Below are 18,842 nucleotides of genomic sequence, written 5' to 3'. Positions count from 1 at the left end.
GCATAGGGAGATTCACAGCCTTCATTGAAGTTACTGGGCTTAGAAGGGTGTAACTCCGTTTAGGATTGCAATGTAATTGATGTAACTTGGGCATTCACTCCATTGCCTGCCCATTCGTTACCAGGTTCAGTTCAAGGTACTGGACATCACATACAAACTCTTTCATGGTGTTAAACTTTCATATCTGCAGGACCACCTCTCCTCCTATGTCCTACCATAACTCATCTGAACAGTGCCTTCTGGTGTCACCCTGTAAATGCCCAGATCAACAACTGTCCAACACATGCATTTTCTGTGTGGACCCCACCCTATGGAATAGCCTGCCTGAGGTAAGAAAGGCTCTCATACTTTTAAAAAAAATCTTGCTCTTACTGTATTATATTCCTGCTTACCCAGTAACATTTCTTGCACTGCTTAGAACAGGGTTGGGGAAACTTTTTTTCTTCCAAGGGCCATTTGGATATTTATAACATCATTCACGGGCCATACAAAATTATCAACTTAAAAAACAGTGCTCCAATGAGGGAGAATGATTCAAGCTGGCAAGATTAATGTAAATAATTGTTTTTCTATTTGAAGTCATGTGGGGGGAGCCACATTTTGCACATACAACCCCTCCCAACTCACCGCCCTAGGCAAATGCCTAGGTTCAGGGCGTTTTTTTGTAGAAAAAGCCCAATAGGAACTCATTAGTATGTTAGATCACATCCCCTACTATTAGCATCCTCTAATATTAGAAATGGAAAGAAAGGGAAATAAAGAAATGGGGAGAAGAAATGGAAATGAAGGGGGAAATAAAGAAATGTGGGAAAGAAATGGAAATAAAAGAAAAGAAAGAGATGGGGGAAGAAAGGAGAATAAAAGGAAATAAAGAAATCAGGGAAGAAAGGCGAAAAAAAAGGGAGAAGAGGGGAATTAAGGGAAACAAAGAAATGGGGGGAACAAATAGAAATTAAAATAAAGAAATGAGGGGGAAACTTACCTGAATTGTGAATAGTGACTTTTCCAGGCCCCAAGGAGGCCGCTGCACAGTGCCGCTGGGCCCCACTATCCTTGCCGGCCAGCTGGGCACCAGGGAGCCCACCACATGACTCAGCTTGGCCCAGCAATCCCCGAGGGCCAGACCAAGTGATCTCAAGGACCGTAAACGGCCCTCGGTCCGGACATTCCCCACCCCTGCCTTAGAAGATTATCTAATTTACATGCTTTGTTTCAGATTTCTGAAATCGAGTCACATTACATAGTTTATTATATGTCTCCTATCCTATTGATTGTACTGATTTACATTATATAATCTGTCTTGAGTCTCAGTGAGAAAGGTGGACTATAAATAACAAACAAGTAAGATATATTTATTTTACATATCCTTATGTCTGTATGGTGTGAAACCTTGATATAATTTAAAAGAATGTCATACTGAATTTAGATCTGGTTCAGATGAATAAATAACATGCTGAACGTGTTATCTCAGGGGTATCAAACTCATTTGTTAATGAGGGCTGGATCTGACATAAATGAGATCTTGTTGGACCAGACCATGTTGGGTTGGGCCAAGCCATGTTGGGCCGGGCCATGTGTGTACCTATTTAAGATTAGGTAGCAGAGATATAAACTTTATAAAGGACACAGACAAACACAAACATATTTTTTAAAAAACTTAAAACATGCTTAAAATGTTAGCATTCATTGGTCTTAAAGGTGCTTTCTTTGTATTTCTCCCATGAGATCCAGGGCACTGGGCAAAAGAAGCTCTGGTTCTTTCTTTCCTTCCCCAGGAGACTGAAGGGGGGGCTCAGGCAATAGAAGGAAAAGAGGCTTGACTCAGTAGCTCTGCTATGCAATTGAGAGAGCCTGGAAAAACAAGCTGTGCCTTTTCCCCCTTCTTCCCCAAGGGATGAGCCTCAGCCAATGGAGAAAATAGAGATTTTGCTCTGTAGTTCTTGTGCGATTAAGCAAGCCTTGCAAAGCAAACTGTTATGCAGAAGGAAGCTAGATGTAGGGAGAAGGAAGCAGATGACAGCCAGTTGCTCAGGGGCCTCATAGGAGCCCTCCGGGGGCCTAATTTGGCCCCCAGACTGCACGTTTGACATCCCTGTGTTATCTAGAGATGCCAAATGTAAGTATTTTAACTTTTCTGGCCAAACTTTATGTGAATATAGTATTTTTATTGCTAATTTAAAGAATTTTTCTGTCTGATAATTTCTGGCTATACTATGCATATTATATTATATTCACATCTAATAAGCACAACATTAAAAATTATGGACTTTATGCGATAACTATTGTACTAATTCAATACTTATATAATACATACCACTGGGGGATACAATTACAGGCTGTAATAATCTTTGCTCTCCTCCTGGGGGTAAATTCAAGGCAATGACTAGAACTGTGCCCAATGTGGTCCCAACCCACAAGCACGGTGAGGGAGCTGTATCAGCTTTCCGTGTGAAAGTTTCACAGAAGTGAAGAGCTGAAATTGCTTCACGAGATTCCTTATCAATGCTGGTTACACTGGAACTCCTAGATCGGCTAAATGAGTTGTCTCTTACATCTGAAAGATTTGAATATTAATACACATTTAATAGTTTAATAGCCCACACTTACCACCTAACACAAAATATGTTTTGCTATACTGGATCTCTAAAAACTAACTTCACTAATATTAAATCTGTTTTGCACAATACATATTAAAGATTTTTAACTGTTGTCCAAAGATGTAAATGAGACAAATATATTCAGAAACGCATGTACAATTTAACAGAAGAAGACTTGGTTTTATACCCAGTCCCTCACTACCTGAAGGAGTCTTGGAATGGCTTACAATCACCTTCCCTTCTTCACCCCACAACAGACATTTTGTGAGATAGGTGGAGCAGAGAGAGCTCCATGAGAACTGTAACTGACCCAAGGTCACCCAGCTGGCTGCATGTGGAGTAGTGGGGAATCAAATCTGGTTCTCTGGATTAGAGTCTGCCACTCTTAAACTCTACACCACACTTGCATGAACTGGGGAACTGGTGTTTATTTAAAACACAAAAGATTTCTCAGAGAAAAAAACAGAGCACCTAGACTTGAACAAATGTGCAAATGCACGCACACAGACATCCCTATTCAACATATTTTTAAAAGATGCAGAGATAGGGAAAGGATTGTGGCAGAGTTTTAGTACAATCTTAAACAGAATGACCTTAGAAGGGTGCAATTCTGCTGAGGATGGCACTTGTAGGCCTAGGGAACAAATTACCTAAGTAATAAAATCAGTAAAATATATTTGAAACACGTTGATCATACTGAAACAAATTTTGTTTAGGAAAGTATGTTTGTAAAAGAATAATATAAACAATACAAAGTTAAATAAAGATATGTAAAGGGAACATTGGCATTTTAAGAAACATTGGCACATACCTCTTACCAAATACAAGAGAGGCAACCAAAGCCTTATAACTCACAGATATATTAAGGGTTGAGTATGACCTTCTTGAATTCTGCCTCTGACTTTTAGTTTGTATGTACCTTTAATTTTTATGTACTTTTTGTGTGCTTTACAGGATGAGAGCTCTCCAGTTCAATTATCTAAGCCAAATAACAGGCATATTTGTTCAAAATGCTATTTAATATAGTTATTTAAACAAAGAGAACATAGACCACTATGCTACATATATACACAAGACTCTAGTTCCAGAAATACTACTCCAGCCAGTCCACAGGATTATATAACACAGGCAAATGTTGAACTAATTCTTTGGAATCTTAAAACTAGGATACTATATTATGTCTAGAATTTAAAAAATGGTACAATAGTCCTTTGTTTTGTGCACTGAACTATCCTCCTCTTCTGTATGGCAAACTGCCTGAAAGTAATGGGAGCTCTTCACAAGCTCTTGTCTGGATCCCTTCCTAACTTGCTTGAACTGTTTATAAATCAATGCCCAATACATCCATAGCAGCGAGAAAAATGCACATATTTCCAGTGTTCTTCACTTATTGTATATTCTAGTCAACAGACATCACTGGGTATTTTTTTTTATAACTGTGGTCTGCTTCAAAACAGCTCTGCAGATTTCCTTTTACTATTCTTGCTTGTCATACATGTAATCATGTCGTTACAGTTATTTTCTTTTAACAAACTAGGCACAAAAACATATTCTTCCTTTATGTGAGGTTCTCCATGCTTTTAAAAACAGCAATGCAAGGCCAAAACAATTTGTAAATCTGTATTACACATATAAACAAACCTTGACACCAGTAATGGAAGACAGCATCTATTCCTAATGAGGGGTTAAAGCTCAAAGTCAAGATGCTAATGGTGTATATTTTCCCCCTCTCAACAGCCTTCCAACATTGTAAATACCATTAACACAGAGGGTTTTGGTTTTTTTTAAACTCACCTAACTCAGGCTTCAGTTCAGTCGGTAAGCTTAATTTTCTAGACATTTTTGCTGAAAAATAATGTTATTGTGGGGTTTAGTAGAAAATTATGCAATAAATGTCTCTTTAATTACCTCATAGTAAACTTAAGCACAAAGCACAGAGAAAACATATACAAGTATCACATTGCTCATAACAGCATTCAATAAAATTGCATTTTATTTTTAAAAGTATAAAATCAAATATTCAGCTCATTTTTTAGATTATACTTATGATATTCAAAACAGAAATCTCAAAGTCAATGCAAAGTTGCAATACAGTTTGAGTTTAAATTCTGACCTAAAAATGACTACATGGATGTCAATACGGCACAACCAAATGTTGGCATTACAAGAAAAGAGGGATTGCACTTACCTGTAACTGCTGTTCATCAAGTGGCATTCTGTGTAGGCACACATGGGACTGCATGATTGCAGGCCAGTTGTGGAGAAGAGCTTCCAAGCTTTTCTAAAGAAGCTTCTAGGCTCTAGAATGCTCCCCTCTGTCTATGAGAGGTCCCTTTTCCCACCCAATGGGTCACATGTCAGAGATGAGGTGAACATTCCTTCCCTCAGTTCCCTTCATTAACGGGAGGATGCCCCTGCTCATATGGCAGTCCACAGCAGGGAAAGGAGGGAGGGGTGTGTGCCTGTACAGAAGTCCACTTGATGAACAATGGTCACAGACAAGTGCAACCCTGTTTTCATCGCCATGGCATCTGTGCAGTCCCACGTGAGAGAATAGCAAGCTCAACTATTCTAGGAGGAGGATGTGGGCTGATAAACAGAAAATAGCTTATAGCAAAGCTTTTCCCACTGCAGCTTTACTTCTGGAGTTCATGTCCATCAAGTAGTGCTTGCAGATGTCCTCCTGTGCAAGTCTGGCATGGAATGCTGCTGAAGATGCCTGAGCCCTTGTCTAGTGAGCTTTCAGGGACATTGGGCAAGAGACCATAGCTTCAGCATAAGCTGTTCTGATTGTAGAGACCACCCAGTGGAAGAGTGACCGTGCTAATGCAGCTCTCCCTTTCCTTGACCCTTTGTAGCATACAAGCAAGCTTCTATACTTCCTTAATTCTTGTGTCCTTTTAAAATAAAAAAGGAGTAGTTTGCTTACTCTTCTGGCAGAGGTAATTGCTACCAAAATGGCAGCTTCATAAGAGACAAAGGACAAGTCAGCACTGGCCATGGGTTCAAAAGGTTTCTACATAAATTTTGAAAGGGCTAGGGATAAACTTCATTGAGCAATGCGGGGGGGCAATGTGGGAACATATTAAATAAACCTTTAAGAAACTTTTTGAACTCTGGACTAGAGAAGACTGACTGTCCATTAACTGGGACATGAGACACAGAGGGCGTTTTCGCACTGACCTTCTAGTGGCGCGACCACCCTCTTCACACCGGAGGATCTGCCCGGATTTCGCACAAGAAGCGCCGGCGCACCCAAAAGAGCCGGCGACTTCCGTCGCGAAACCCGCTCAAACGGAAACCGCCAAGAAGCAGGAAAACGTTTGAGCAGGTTTCGCGACGGAAGTCGCCGGCTCTTTTGGGTGTGCCGGTGCTTCTTGTGCGAAATCCGGGCAGATCCTCTGGTGTGAAGAGGGTGGTCGCGCCACTAGAAGGTCAGTGCGAAAACGCCCAGAGATAGCAGCTAAGTGAATCTTTATAGATAAGGTCACTAGACCCCTTCTTGCAGTTCCACTAGGTAATAAAAGATTTTGCTCAAGCTACATGATTGTGGATCAAGGCCATGTTTATCATTTCAGTGCACAAACCTTTTCCATTTATAACTATATGATCTTCTCATTGTAGGTTTGCAAGAGGCAGATATAATCTGTTCAACCTTCTGTGAAAACTCCTCTACTGTAGTATTAGCCAAATGGTCAGGTGCAAGGATTGTATAAGGCTGCACCTCACCAGAGGCAGAGCACAGTCAGTTGAGCTCTGGAAGAGAGTGGGAAAGGGTACTGCTGAAGGGGTGAGTGTTTGCCTTTTCTTAACTGCTGGGGAAAATTTTCTTAACTGTGTGGGAAAAGAAAGTCTGAGTTTGTGTGGTTGCTGGGGAATGGCTATTTCTGTTTACTTCGACTGGGCTGTAGGTGATTGTATCAGGTGATGGTTGCTGATTGTCCATCAGGCCCATAGTTTCCTTGTATTCCCAATAAGGTAAGCAGACTTTCCACAAGAAGAACCACATAAACACAAAAGATATTAAAGTGGGGATTGTATATTTAGAAAGCAATTATGAAGGCAGAATGCCAGCAGGGGGTTGGGGGCTTCCCAGTGTTTTGTACTGAGTGTCATATGTATGACTATTTGCCCACTGGACAGTCTTGTGTATGCTCAGTGCAAGGAGCTCCTGGTTCCCAGGGAAGGGTTCACACTCTTGAGGCCGAGGTGGCTAACCTGGAGAAGCAGTCAATTAGGCACTTTGGAAAAGACTCTCAGGGACTTCTTAGATGTGTCCCACTCTGAAAATGGCAGCCCAGCTGCTGCCAGGGAGCATAAGGGTCGAGAAGGAACAGGGCACCCTGCTGAGAATAAGGGGAATGAGCCCTCAGAAAGGATCTCTTCTTCAGTTGGTGAAGGGATATCCTTTCACACCTAGGAACCATCCCTGGGCAGGGAGGGAGGGGGGCTCTTGGTAGTTGATGATTCGATCCTTAGACAAGTAAACAGCTGGGTGACAAAACCGCATACTGACCATATGGTGATTTGCTTGCCTGGTGCCTGGTGCAAAGGTAGCAGACATTACGCATGTTTTAGATAGGCTGATAAACAGTGTTGGGGAGGAGCCAGTGGTCATGGGACATGTTGGCACCAACAATGTGAGGAAATGCAGTTGTGAGGTCCTGGAGGAAAAATTTAGGATGCTAGGCAAGAGACTCAAGACCAGGACCTCCAAGGTAGCCTTCTCAGAAGTGCCTTTTTTCACTTTTGGTGGGTATGGCAGCTGGCCCCTTTTCTGGAGCATGACTTAGCAATAGTGATCCAGACTATGGTCACCTCAAGAATAGATCACTGTAATGCTCTCTACATGGGGCTACCCTTGCCCTGACTCAGAAACTACAGCTAGTGCAGAACACAGCAGCACGGCTGCTAATGGGGCTCCCTTGATGGAAGCACATTCAACCAGTACTGAAAGAGCTGCACTGGCTACCCATTGTGTTCTGAGTCCATTTCAAGGTGTTGGTATTGACCTTTAAAGCCCTATATGGTCGGGGGCCTGCCTATCTATGGGACTGCCTTTCTCCACATGTTCTCCAGAGAGCACTGCATTCAGGGACACAAAACCTACTATCTATCCCCGGACCAAGGGAGGCCAGACTGTGTTCTACATGGGCTAGGGCCTTCTCAGTGGCAGCACCAGAAATGTGGAATGCCCTCCCGGAGGCCATTAGGGCCCTGTGGGATCTCTCTTAATTCCGCAGGGCCTGCAAAACTGAACTATTTTGACAGGCCTTCAACATCTAAATTGGGAAAGGACTGCCACCCTACACTGTTAAGGAACTACGATTATTATAGGATCACTGTTAGAAGATCCCACCTATCCTGAAGTTGAACAGCACCATAAAATGTTTTTAGTTGTATTTTATCATTTTTAAATTGTATTTGTAGATGTTTGAACTGACTGTTAGCCACCTTGAGTCCACTTGTGGAGACGGCGAGATAGAAATCTAAACAAACAAACCTGTTCCATGTGCAGGACAGGAGAGACAGGTACAGACTAGGACTCTTGATGCATGAATGAGACAATGGTGTAAGGAGGAAGCATTCAAGTTTGTTAGGCACTGGGATGTTTTTTGGAACAAGCGGGAGCTGTACAAGAGAGACGGTCTCCACTTGTCCCCAGAAGGAACCAGGCTGCTGGCACTTAAAATCATAAAGGTGGCCGAGCAGTTTTTAAACCGAATCTTAGGGGAAAGCCGACAGGAGATGAAATGTCTCTGTTTCAGGATGACTCATCTCAAAGAGATGAAGAGTTAGCTGTTACTTTTCTACCAGGCAATGGATTAGAGTTGTCCACTGAGATGGTGACAAACAGTATGGACCTCCTGGCAAAGTCTCAAGGCAGCAGGAGGAAAGTTGTGGACCTAACTTTCCTGGGAAATTATAGATGTTTATATACAAATGCTAGAAGCGTCTGAAGTAAAATCGGGGAGTTGGAATGCTTCGTGTTTGGGGGAAATATAGACACTGTAGGTATTTCAGAAACTTGGTGGAATGAGGAAAATCAGTGGGACACAGTGATTGCTAGATATAAATTATATCGGAAGGATAGATAGAGAAGGGTTGGAGGTAGGATGTCTCTGTATGTCAGAAAGCATATACAGTCTAGTAAGATTCAGAAGGTCAAAGAATTAGATTCGCTTCTAGAAATGCTTTGGGTTGAAATATGGGCCCAAAAGGAAGTTTAACTCTGGGAGTTTATTATCACCCACCAGATCAAAAGATAGAGGATGATTATAAAATAATGAAAGAATTAAAGACAGCAGCTACACTTTCAATGACTGTGCTATGGAGCAGATGGTCACAGAATCTATCAGGGGAGATCCGATCCTGGACTTGGTCCTAAGTAATGCCCAAGACAATTTAAAAACTGATAAGTCATTTAAAAACTGATAATGCCCAGATGGCATACATCCAAGAGTTCTGAAAGAACTAAAAGGTGAACTTGTGGATCTCTTGAGAAAAATATACAATTTTTCATTAAAATCTGCCTCTATTCCTGAGGATGGGAAGTTAGCTAATGTCACCCCCATCTTTAAAAAGGGTTCCAGAGGAGATCTGGGAAATTAGAGGCCAGTCAGTCGGACTTCAATATCGGGAAAGTTGGTGGAAACCACTATTAAAGAGAGAATTAGTAGGCACACTGATGAACAAAAGTTACTGAGGAAGACTCAGCATGGGTTCTGTAAGGGAAGATCTTGTCTCACTAACCTGAGTTCTTTGAGGGGCTGAACAAATATGTGGACAAAGGGGACCCAATAGATGTTGTTTACCTTGATTTCCAGTATGTAAACAAATCAGCCAGTATGCTTGTTCAGAAAGTTTTTGATAAAATTTCTCATCAAGGGCTCCTAAGTAAGCTCTAGAGTTGTGAGATAAAAGGACAAGTCCTCTTGCAGATCAAAAACTGGCTAATTAATAGGAAACAGAGCATGACAATAAATGGACAATTTTTGCAGTGGAAGGTGGCAAGCAGTGAAGTACTGCAGGGCTCAGTACTGGATCCAATGCTTTTTAACTTGTTCATTAATGATTTGGAGTTGGGAGCAATGCTTCCTCTAAACTGCAGTGTCTTGTGAGCACAAATTCTACTTCGTGAGCTACTGGCATTAAAGTGGTGAGCTACTGGCATTAAAGTGATGAGCTACTGAAAAAAATTAGTGTGCTTTGGGGCCATTTTTCCTGAGCTAAGACAAAAATGTGTGAGCTGGAGGCTAAAAATCTGTGAGCTAGCTCACACTAACTCAACTTAGAAGGAACACTGGTTGGGAGTAAGCAGTGAAGTGGCTAAGTTTGTGGATGACACTAAATTGTTCAGGGTGGTGAGAACCAGAGAGGTTCAGGGTGATGAGAACCAGAGAGGATTGTGAGGCACTCCAAAGGGATCTGTCAAGGCTAGGCGAATGGGCGTCAACATGGCAAATGAAGTTCATCGTGGCCAAGTGCAAAGTAATGTGCATTGTGAGCAAAAATTCTATCTATAAAGCTGATGGGGTGTGAACTGGTGGAGACTGACCAAGAGAGAGATCTTGAGGTCATGGTAGATAACTCATTGAAAATGTTAAGACAGTGTGCAACTGCAATAAAAAAAGGCCAATGTTATGCTGGGAATCATTAGGAAGGGAACTGAAAACAAATCAGCCAGTATCATGCCTCTGTATAAATCAATGGTGCAGCCTCATTTGGAGTACTGTGTACAATTCTGGTCATTGCACCTCAAAAAAGATATTACAGCATTAGAAAAAGTGCAGAAAAGGGCAACTAGAATGATTAAAGGGGTTGGAACACTTTCCCTATGACGAAAGGTTAAAACGCTTGGGGCTCTTTAGCTTGGAGAAACATCGACTGAGGGGTGACATGATAGAGGTTTACAAGATTATGCATGGGATAGAGAATGGTAGAGAAAAAGTACTTTTCTCCCTTTCTTACAATACAAGAACTCGTGGACACTCAATGAAATTGCTGAGCAGTCGGGTTAGAATGGATAAAAGGAAGTACTTCTTCACCCAAAGGATGATTAACACACGGAATTCACTGCCACAGGATGTGGCGGTGGCTACAAGCATAGACAGCTTCAAGAGGGGATTGGGTACACATATGCAGCAGTGGTCCATCAGTGGCTATTAGCCACAGTGTATTGTTGAAACTGTCTGGGGCAGTGATGCTCTGTATTCTTGGTGCTTGGAGGGGGGCAACAGCGGTAGGGCTTCTAGTGTCCTGTCCCCATTGATGGACCTCCTGATGGCACCTGGTTTTTTTGGCCACTATGTGACACAGAGTGTTGGACTGGATGGGCCATTTGCCTGATCCAACATGGCTTCTCTTATGTTCTTATGAGGATGGCAAACAGGAATATATGGAGGAGATCCTACTCTGGTGGCAATATCATGTGTTGCCCTCTGGCCAGCTTCCATAGTGGGCTGGGCTACAAAAATGCATGATGAGTAGTCTGCCTTTATCTTGAGAATAACCTGGTGGAGGATAGCAATAGGGGGAAACATAAAAGAGATGTCTGTGCCACTGTCACTAGAAGGCATCCCCCATAGAACCTACGGCTAGGGATGTGCATTCGGTTCGGCCGAACCGTATTTACAGCCGAATCACCACTGATTCGGCTGTATACGGAATAGGCTGAAGCCGATCCCCATAGGCGCCCATTACACGGCAGCCGAATACGGCTCGCCGAATGCTTCCGAATAGCTATTCAGAAGTATACGGCTGTCAATTCAAAAGGCGGGAAAGTAGCTTCTGCAGCCTCAAAGGAGCTGCTTGCCTACTTTCCCGCCTTTAGTTGCCTTTTCTCGCCTCTCCCATAGCCTCCCTGGGATCAGGGGGGGGAGGGGGAAGAGGAGCCCCAGCAGCCAATCCAAAGCATGCATTTGCAAAATGCATTGCAAATGCATGCTTTGCGGGGCTTTTTAAGGAGTCTTCCTGGCTGGACTCCTCCATTGCTGCTGTGTTGGTTGGTGTGAGAGATTGTGCTGCTGCTGGCTGGCCCTTGGCTTCAGCTGCTGCCTGCTGCTCTCTCACTCAGCCTTACCAGACTTCCCTGGACTAGAGAAGACAAGGTAAGACAGTCTTGGGGTTCTTGTTTTTATTTATTGTTGGTAAAAGGACTTTTTAAGACTCAGAGTCCCTTTACTTATCCAGATTTGGGTGGTGGTGGGGTAGCTTATTTGGGCTTAGGGGGTTAGGGGTTTCTGCTTGGGGAGGGGGCCTGGGGTGTGGGGGGGGGTTGCCAATTTGCCCATATCTTAATTTAGTGAGAGGACTTTTAAAAGTGCCGTGTCCTTTTACTTCTCCTGATTTGGGTGGCTTGGATTTCTTGGGGTTAGGGTGAAGGGGTTTTTTGGGGGGGAGGGGTTGGCAAAGTTCCTGTATTGTTAAAAGTTGAGTTTTTCTACTGTTTTAAAAGTATTCAGTGTTTGATTTGTTGCTGCTGTGTTGTGCTGCTGCTGTTACTTTTATCTTCAGGTTATTGGGGGGGTGCTGTTTGGCCTAATTTTCATTGTTTAAAAGGCCACTTTTGTCCCCCTTTTCCTGGTTCTGGTTTTAGGGGTGGGGGTGTTGTTGTTGACTGATTTGGCCTGAGCTTTCTTGTTGGTGAAAAGGCCACTTTTTTAACACTTGGCCTTTTGTGATTCTGCTGGTTTTGTTTTTGTTTTTTTAAATTACTTCTGGTTGGTGTGGGGGTTGGCGAGGGTGTGTGTGGGCTGGGTCACTTTCTTGTTTTTATAGAGTAGATTGTGTGTTCTGTGGCAGGGAATCTGGCACCTGGGTGAGAGACCCAGAGCCAGCAGGCTTGTTGTGCTTGGCCAGCTCTCCCCATGTTGTTTGGGGCAGGGCTGGAGAGCTGGCATCTGTAGATTGTGTGTTCTGTGGCAGGGAAGCTGGCACCTGGGTGAGAGACTCAGAACCAGCAGGCTTGTTGTGGTTGGCCAGCTTTCCCTGTGTTGTTTGGGGCAGGGCTGGAGAGCTGGCATCTGGGTTTGCTGCAGCCAGGTCTGCCTCAAACCCCCTGCCCCCCCCAGTAGCCTCTAATTATGCCCTATGTTGCCATAGATGTCAATGGCCCATAGGGTATAATGATGGAATAGGGGCACCCTCTTTGGGTGCCCCTGGAATGGGATCCCCTGGCCCAATCTTTTTGGGACTTGAGGGGGTTGGAGGGGAGAGTCCCCTGCAGGTCCCCTGCAAATTTGGGGGCTCTCCCTCAAACCCCCTCCCCTCCAGGCAGCTTCAAATATACCCTATTTGCCATTGATTTCAATGGCCCATAGGGTATAATAGGGCCGTATATTCGGAAATAGCCGCGCATCTACCGTATATGCGGCTATTCCGAATGCGGTATTCAGCAGTATATGGGGATTCCGAATTTTTTTCCCCGTATACTTCCGAATCCGTGTAATACCAATTTTTTTTTTTTTTTTTGCACACCCCTACCTACGGCCTATGTATGCAGTAAAAGTGATATTTTTTGTTATCTACTGACATTAACAGGTCTACCTCAGGGACCCCTCATTTTTGAAGATATCAGAATGCCAGACAGAATTCTGATATGGAACACTCTTGTTCCACACTTGTATCTTTGCTTAGGCTGCCTGCTATTGTGATGATGATATTTATAGAATAGCTATCAATTGCACCCTGTGCCTTATTACCCATTGCCAGAGCAGGACCCCTCTGCACAGGCAGAGGGATACTGTGCCTCACAGGAAATTTCCTGTGACATTTTCCACTACTACCAGAATGTGTCTTCTGATGATCTCTGTAAAAGAAGCGAGAGCAAGTTTGATGGATCTCCTCAACATCCTCTCCTCATGGTGGCAAGAAAAAAACTGAAGGAAGGAATGCAAGCCCCAGCTCTGTCATGTGACCCCTTGGGTGGGAAAAGGGACTTCTATAGACAGAGGAGAGGGGGAGCTCTCCAGAACCTAGAAGATTATTCAGAAAATCTTGGAGGCTCTTCGCCATAGCTGACCTGCAATCATGCAGTCCCATGATGATGCACAGTGGTTAACTTGTAATTATACTTCAATTTTAACATAAAATAATCAATTGCATTCTCAGTACTGTTAAGCATCACATTTCTTGATTTAAGTCATCATGTAATAATTCACCTCTCTCGTTGCAAATGAATATCCCTGTCTCACATTAGAGATAAGATCTCTGGGTATGCATTTCTGAAGATCTGCAAACCTCAGAAATGTATACCCAGGAGCCACAAATACATCCCTCCTCTAGTATCACACTTCCACACACTAAGAAACCTTAATAAATATCTATGAATTTTCAAATTTTGATTGGGTATAAAAAGAAAGAATAATGCAGGGATACAGAAGCAAAAAAAAGAAGCAGGGGGGAGAGGAACAAGATAGAGAAACAATAAACAGAAAAAAGCAAATATATCAGTTACATTTCTACCTCAAAGCATAATACCAAATTCTTTCTACCTACAAGTCTTTAAATTTTAACCCAATATAACCATTAAGTTCTACAATCTTATTATTTCCTTATATACTTTTTACTATTCTCTTGCTGTTTCCCTGGCCCCTGTAAAGCCCCTTGCTGTCAGGAGACCACTCCAAGGTCTCCCTAGAGATATCACATCTGTGGCACCCCTCCTACCACCCGGTTTGGGGGACCGCTGAAGGCAAGCTCCGCGGACCGAGTTCAAGATGCCAAAACCCGGACGTCCTCCTTAATAAATATCTAAATGTGTTTTTTTCCCAATGATCTCTGAATTTCAGGATTGTGAATGCATTAATCTATGGCACTTTAACAATTGTTCTGGCTCCAAGGATATAGAATGGGGGGTAGGGTGAAGTTCAGACAGCCCATTAAAGTCCATTACATCAAATATTGATTCAATTAGCAGATGAGGAGAAACAGATTCAAATGCAAACTGCCATCTATTTTTGTAATTATCTGTAAAATCTATTTTTGATTAAAAGTAATTGATAAATAACTTTCATGGTGATAGGTCACAAATGACACCTTGTAAACCTCAATGAGCATTTTGTAATAAGCAAAGAAATAATGTGGGGTTTTGATCATATTTTCTCATTCAGTATTCAGCTACTGGCATGGATTAGAGAGAAAGGACCACACATTCACCAGCAAATAGCTGCTCATACTACATACAAGAATAAAAAGACCAGATGAGTCTGAAGGCTTCATGCAGGTTGTAACCTGTTAATAAAGCACTCATTGTAATGTAACCTGGTAGGAAAAGACCATCTCTGCCCATACCTGTGACAATAAGCACAGTAAAACACAATCTGTGATGAGGGAGATTGATCTTGCAACACAGAAAGCTCTAAAACAATAGAGTTTCAACCCACATTAAGTGAGGAGGAACAGAAATTATTTTTTTTATAAGGCCATTATTCAATATTTAATATATCATTTGTTGCACCTAGAAGCATATACTCAACAGGATCTCAGTAGATTCAGACATAACATATGCATTCAGTGGTATCACTACCCTACATATCCCATTAAAATGTGACTTTGTTGGTCTTAAAGGTGCACTTGACTCCTATTTTGTTCTACTGCTTTAGACCAACATGGCTGCCCATTTGGAACTATCAGCAATGTTACTAACAACCCATACCTGTAAGCAGGTGATCTAAGCATGTGCACCAAAAACACTGGATTATGATGCTACCATGTTAGTAAGTGCTATTACAGACTTGTATCATTATTCAACATTACTCATTTATAAAGAAAATGAAAAGAAACTCATGTATTAGAATTTGGAGATACTAGCAAGCATACAGAGAAACCAAACCCAGTGGACACAGCACATAAGTAATTCAAGGACAATACCATAGCCTTATCCCGCAGCTAACAAAGTGAACTTTGACTCACAAAAGCTTATATTCCGGAAAATTTTGTTTTTGGACTCAAATTTTGTTCTACCATATCCCTGGCACTTGTTCATTCCTCCTGAGCTTGGCCTGTATAGTTTTCACTCAAGTAAAACATGGCCTGCCTAGGATTTTAAAATACAGTAGGGGAGGAGTTAGGGAGGCTAAGTTCAGCTTTGTATGTTATAAGTTATCCAAGGCCTTCGCCTACTCTTTGCAGCTCTGGACCTATCCCAGGTGGTTGTCCTTTGCATTACAGTATTGCAGTACACTGTATTGCACCATGGATGTGACATGCAACGCCTTCCATCTTCCATTTTAAATTGAAAGGCAGAACAAATGTACTGTCTATGACTTTTCAGAATAGTATCTTCTTAACAGAAAGAACTATGAAAATTACTCATAAAAATCTAAACTAAAGTCTAAAGTTTAGAAAGTCTAAACATTCTAGACTAGGAAGGGGGATGGGCCTTATCTGAAGAGCCCAAGCTAGCCCCATATCATCACATCTCGGGAGCTTAGGAGGGGTGGGCCTGGTTAGTATTTGGATGGGAAAGCACCAAAGTAATCCAGGGTTGTGATGCAGAGGCTGGCAATGGTAAACCACCTCTAAACATCCCTTGCCTTAAAAACCCCACTGGGTTGCCATAAGTCAGCTGTGACTTGAGGGCAAGGTGGGGGGACAAGCTTCCATAGGATAAAGTAGTTAAGCAATACAATGATTCAACTAGCTTCCACAATTTAGTACAGAGTAGCCTTAACAGAGGTGCAGTATAACCAACTCCCAGTCTACACACATACAGCTATTCTTCTAAGAGTGCAGAAAGTTACATGAGACATTACAGATCAACCAAGATCCTCCATATTCTCCCTTACCCTCAAGCATTCTAGGTCCTGATTTTTGCAGGTGCAGATTGGCTCTACTCTCATCTCTCTTGGGAGAAGCTTGAATTCATGGCCTTGGATTCACTTGTTTTCTTGGATTCCCTAAACATCAGTTATGAATATTTTGTTTATACACAGAAGCTCTGTGTATCTCTTCAGTGGTAAAATCTAAATTGAGGAATACCCCCAATTATCTTTATAAAAGCCAACTATCACAGTGTTGAATAAAATATATTACCTTCCATGTTAAAAATATCAAATAAGCGGAGTTCCCTGTTTTCACAGCAGAATTGTGTCACTTTGACACAGTCAGTGGTGCTTGGTTAATTGGATGGGCAAATATAAACAAAGCGTATATTACAACCAAAAACAATAGTACTGCACACTTAGCTTCTTTAATTCCTACAATAATCTTGAGATAATCCAAGATGCAGTCATTTCTAGCTCACTGTGTTATTTTTGTTTTGCATTTAGTCCAACTCTTACTTTGCAATTAGGGCAAAGACTGGTTTTGCTTGGAGCCTAGTGCATGCTGAGAAGACTATACAATCCATATCTTCCTCCTTGGCGGTAAAGACTAACAGAGACAAGATTGCCATCAAGTCACAGCCAATTTATTGTGACCCCATAGGGTTCTCAAAGCAAGTGATCAAACAAAGGTGGTTTGCTGTGTTTCTTCCTTGGTGTGCGCTCCTATCCAATGATCAATCCTGCTTAGCTTCTAAAATCTGACAAGATCAGGCTATACTATACCATTCCACATCTCATTAGCTTTCTAGTGCCATTTAATCTAATTTTGGCAGCATTTGATGGCTCATGTGAATCTATGGTTTCTAGGTCCCTCCTTCTTCAATATCTGAGAAAGTGTGCCTGCACACAAAAGCTCATACCTTGAATAAACTTTTGTTGGTCTCTGGATTCAAAATTTGTTCTACTGCTTCAGACCAACACAGCTGTGCCTACCTGGACAATTCTAGGAGGTTGATGATCTACATGGCCTAATTTAAAGATACGCTCCTTCAAATGCCTGTTGTTGCACAAATTATTAGGCAGATATTCTACTTAGGTCTAGGCTCATAAAATCAGTAGAGCGAAAACACAACATTTTACTGTAACTCCTTCACTGTAGCTTTAAATTACCAGGCTTGTTTATACATGTTATATTTACAACTAAATGTTCAAAATGTTGTTTGGCATTTACAATATGGTAGCAAATTAAATCAGGATATTAAAACAAAAATGTGATCAAGAAAATATTGCTCTATTATACAGTATGCTGTAAGTATGCCAAGTCAATAGGGAGATAAGCCACCATTACTTTGTAAATATATATTCTTATATACTTAAGAAAAGTTAATGTATATTCCTAATAGAAGTGATAAACAGAAAAACTTCAACAAAATCTAATTTCTATGTAAACAGAAGACTGATTTAACAAATATTATATTCTAGCAGGTTAACAATACGCAAGCAAGAAATTATCCCTTAGAGTTCTTTATATTAATCCATCATCCACCATATTTATGTTCTTACCATAGAAGGATTCAATCCACTTTGTGCATGCACTGTAAACTTGTGTATGTTCAACAAATCATTTAGAACTTTTCAAGCATCATAGGTTAGTTAGCAACACGACTAGTATAGATATTAAGAATAAAAATGTGAAGTGTTTTTTCTCAATAAGTGAAAATCTCTTATTCACTTCAGCAAAACCAGGTTTAATGAACCGGTGTTAAAATCTTGTTATGTGGCAATACATACAGGATTGAACCCTTTCAATGTCATAGAACCCAAATCCTTTGTAGAGTGATACATATATACAATTAGAGAAAATTAAGACCCCAATCTGCTTGATTGTGTTAATCATTGAGTCTAGCATATTTGCAGAGAAGCAGCCCAAAGGATCACCACATTGGTTAGGAGAATGTTAATTTAACAAAGAATGCAATGCAGCGAGCCTTGTTTCACCGTTGGGTTAAGCACTGCATACAGTAAGTTACTGGGTAAGGAGCAAAGGATAATTTTCTAGTTCCTACCTATATCACTGGCTACCATCTTGGAAAACTTTCTGCTTTTGGTCTTCACTGCAAATAATATTTTGATACAAAATGTCAATCTATATGTATACTAAAAGATGAACTAATGAAAAGAATATTCTCTTAAGAATAAAATACTGTACCCTTTTCTATAAAATTATTCATTTTTTGATCATCATCAGAATTGATGGGAGAACCAGAACCTACATGAGTGAAGACAAGAATGAAATGGACACAGAAAATGGATATTTACACAAAAAGAATGCATACAAAACATACTACTACTACAATAATAATAATAGTTAGTTATTATTAATTGGATTTATAGCCTTCCCGCCCCTGTGCAACAGGGCTCAGAGTGGGTAATAACGTGCATAAATCAATATCTATAAATTTAAAATATTAAAACA

The 18,842-nt window shown here is 41.4% G+C and overlaps 1 protein-coding gene across 4 annotated transcripts in view; it reads right to left on the bottom strand.

Moving 5' to 3' along the window:
* STXBP5 (syntaxin binding protein 5) overlaps positions 1-18,842 on the bottom strand; it is a 306,923-nt gene that overhangs the window by 18,877 nt on the left and 269,204 nt on the right. For 2 of the 4 annotated variants that reach the window (XM_060240653.1, XM_060240679.1), the window contains 4 exons: positions 18,576-18,635; positions 18,433-18,480; positions 4,392-4,442; positions 2,315-2,554 (listed from right to left, as the gene is read on the bottom strand). In XM_060240653.1, the coding sequence (XP_060096636.1) occupies positions 2,315-2,554; positions 4,392-4,442; positions 18,433-18,480; positions 18,576-18,635 (399 nt within the window). The remainder of the gene's footprint in view (positions 1-2,314; positions 2,555-4,391; positions 4,443-18,432; positions 18,481-18,575; positions 18,636-18,842) is intronic. The other 2 variants (XM_060240661.1, XM_060240670.1) reach the window with 2 other exon arrangements.

This window comes from Heteronotia binoei, chromosome 1 (genome assembly GCF_032191835.1).
Source record: "Heteronotia binoei isolate CCM8104 ecotype False Entrance Well chromosome 1, APGP_CSIRO_Hbin_v1, whole genome shotgun sequence".
Lineage (NCBI taxonomy): Eukaryota > Metazoa > Chordata > Lepidosauria > Squamata > Gekkonidae > Heteronotia > Heteronotia binoei.
The sequence above is the reverse complement of the archived record's forward strand: the minus strand, read 5'-3'. Positions and strand labels throughout refer to the sequence as shown.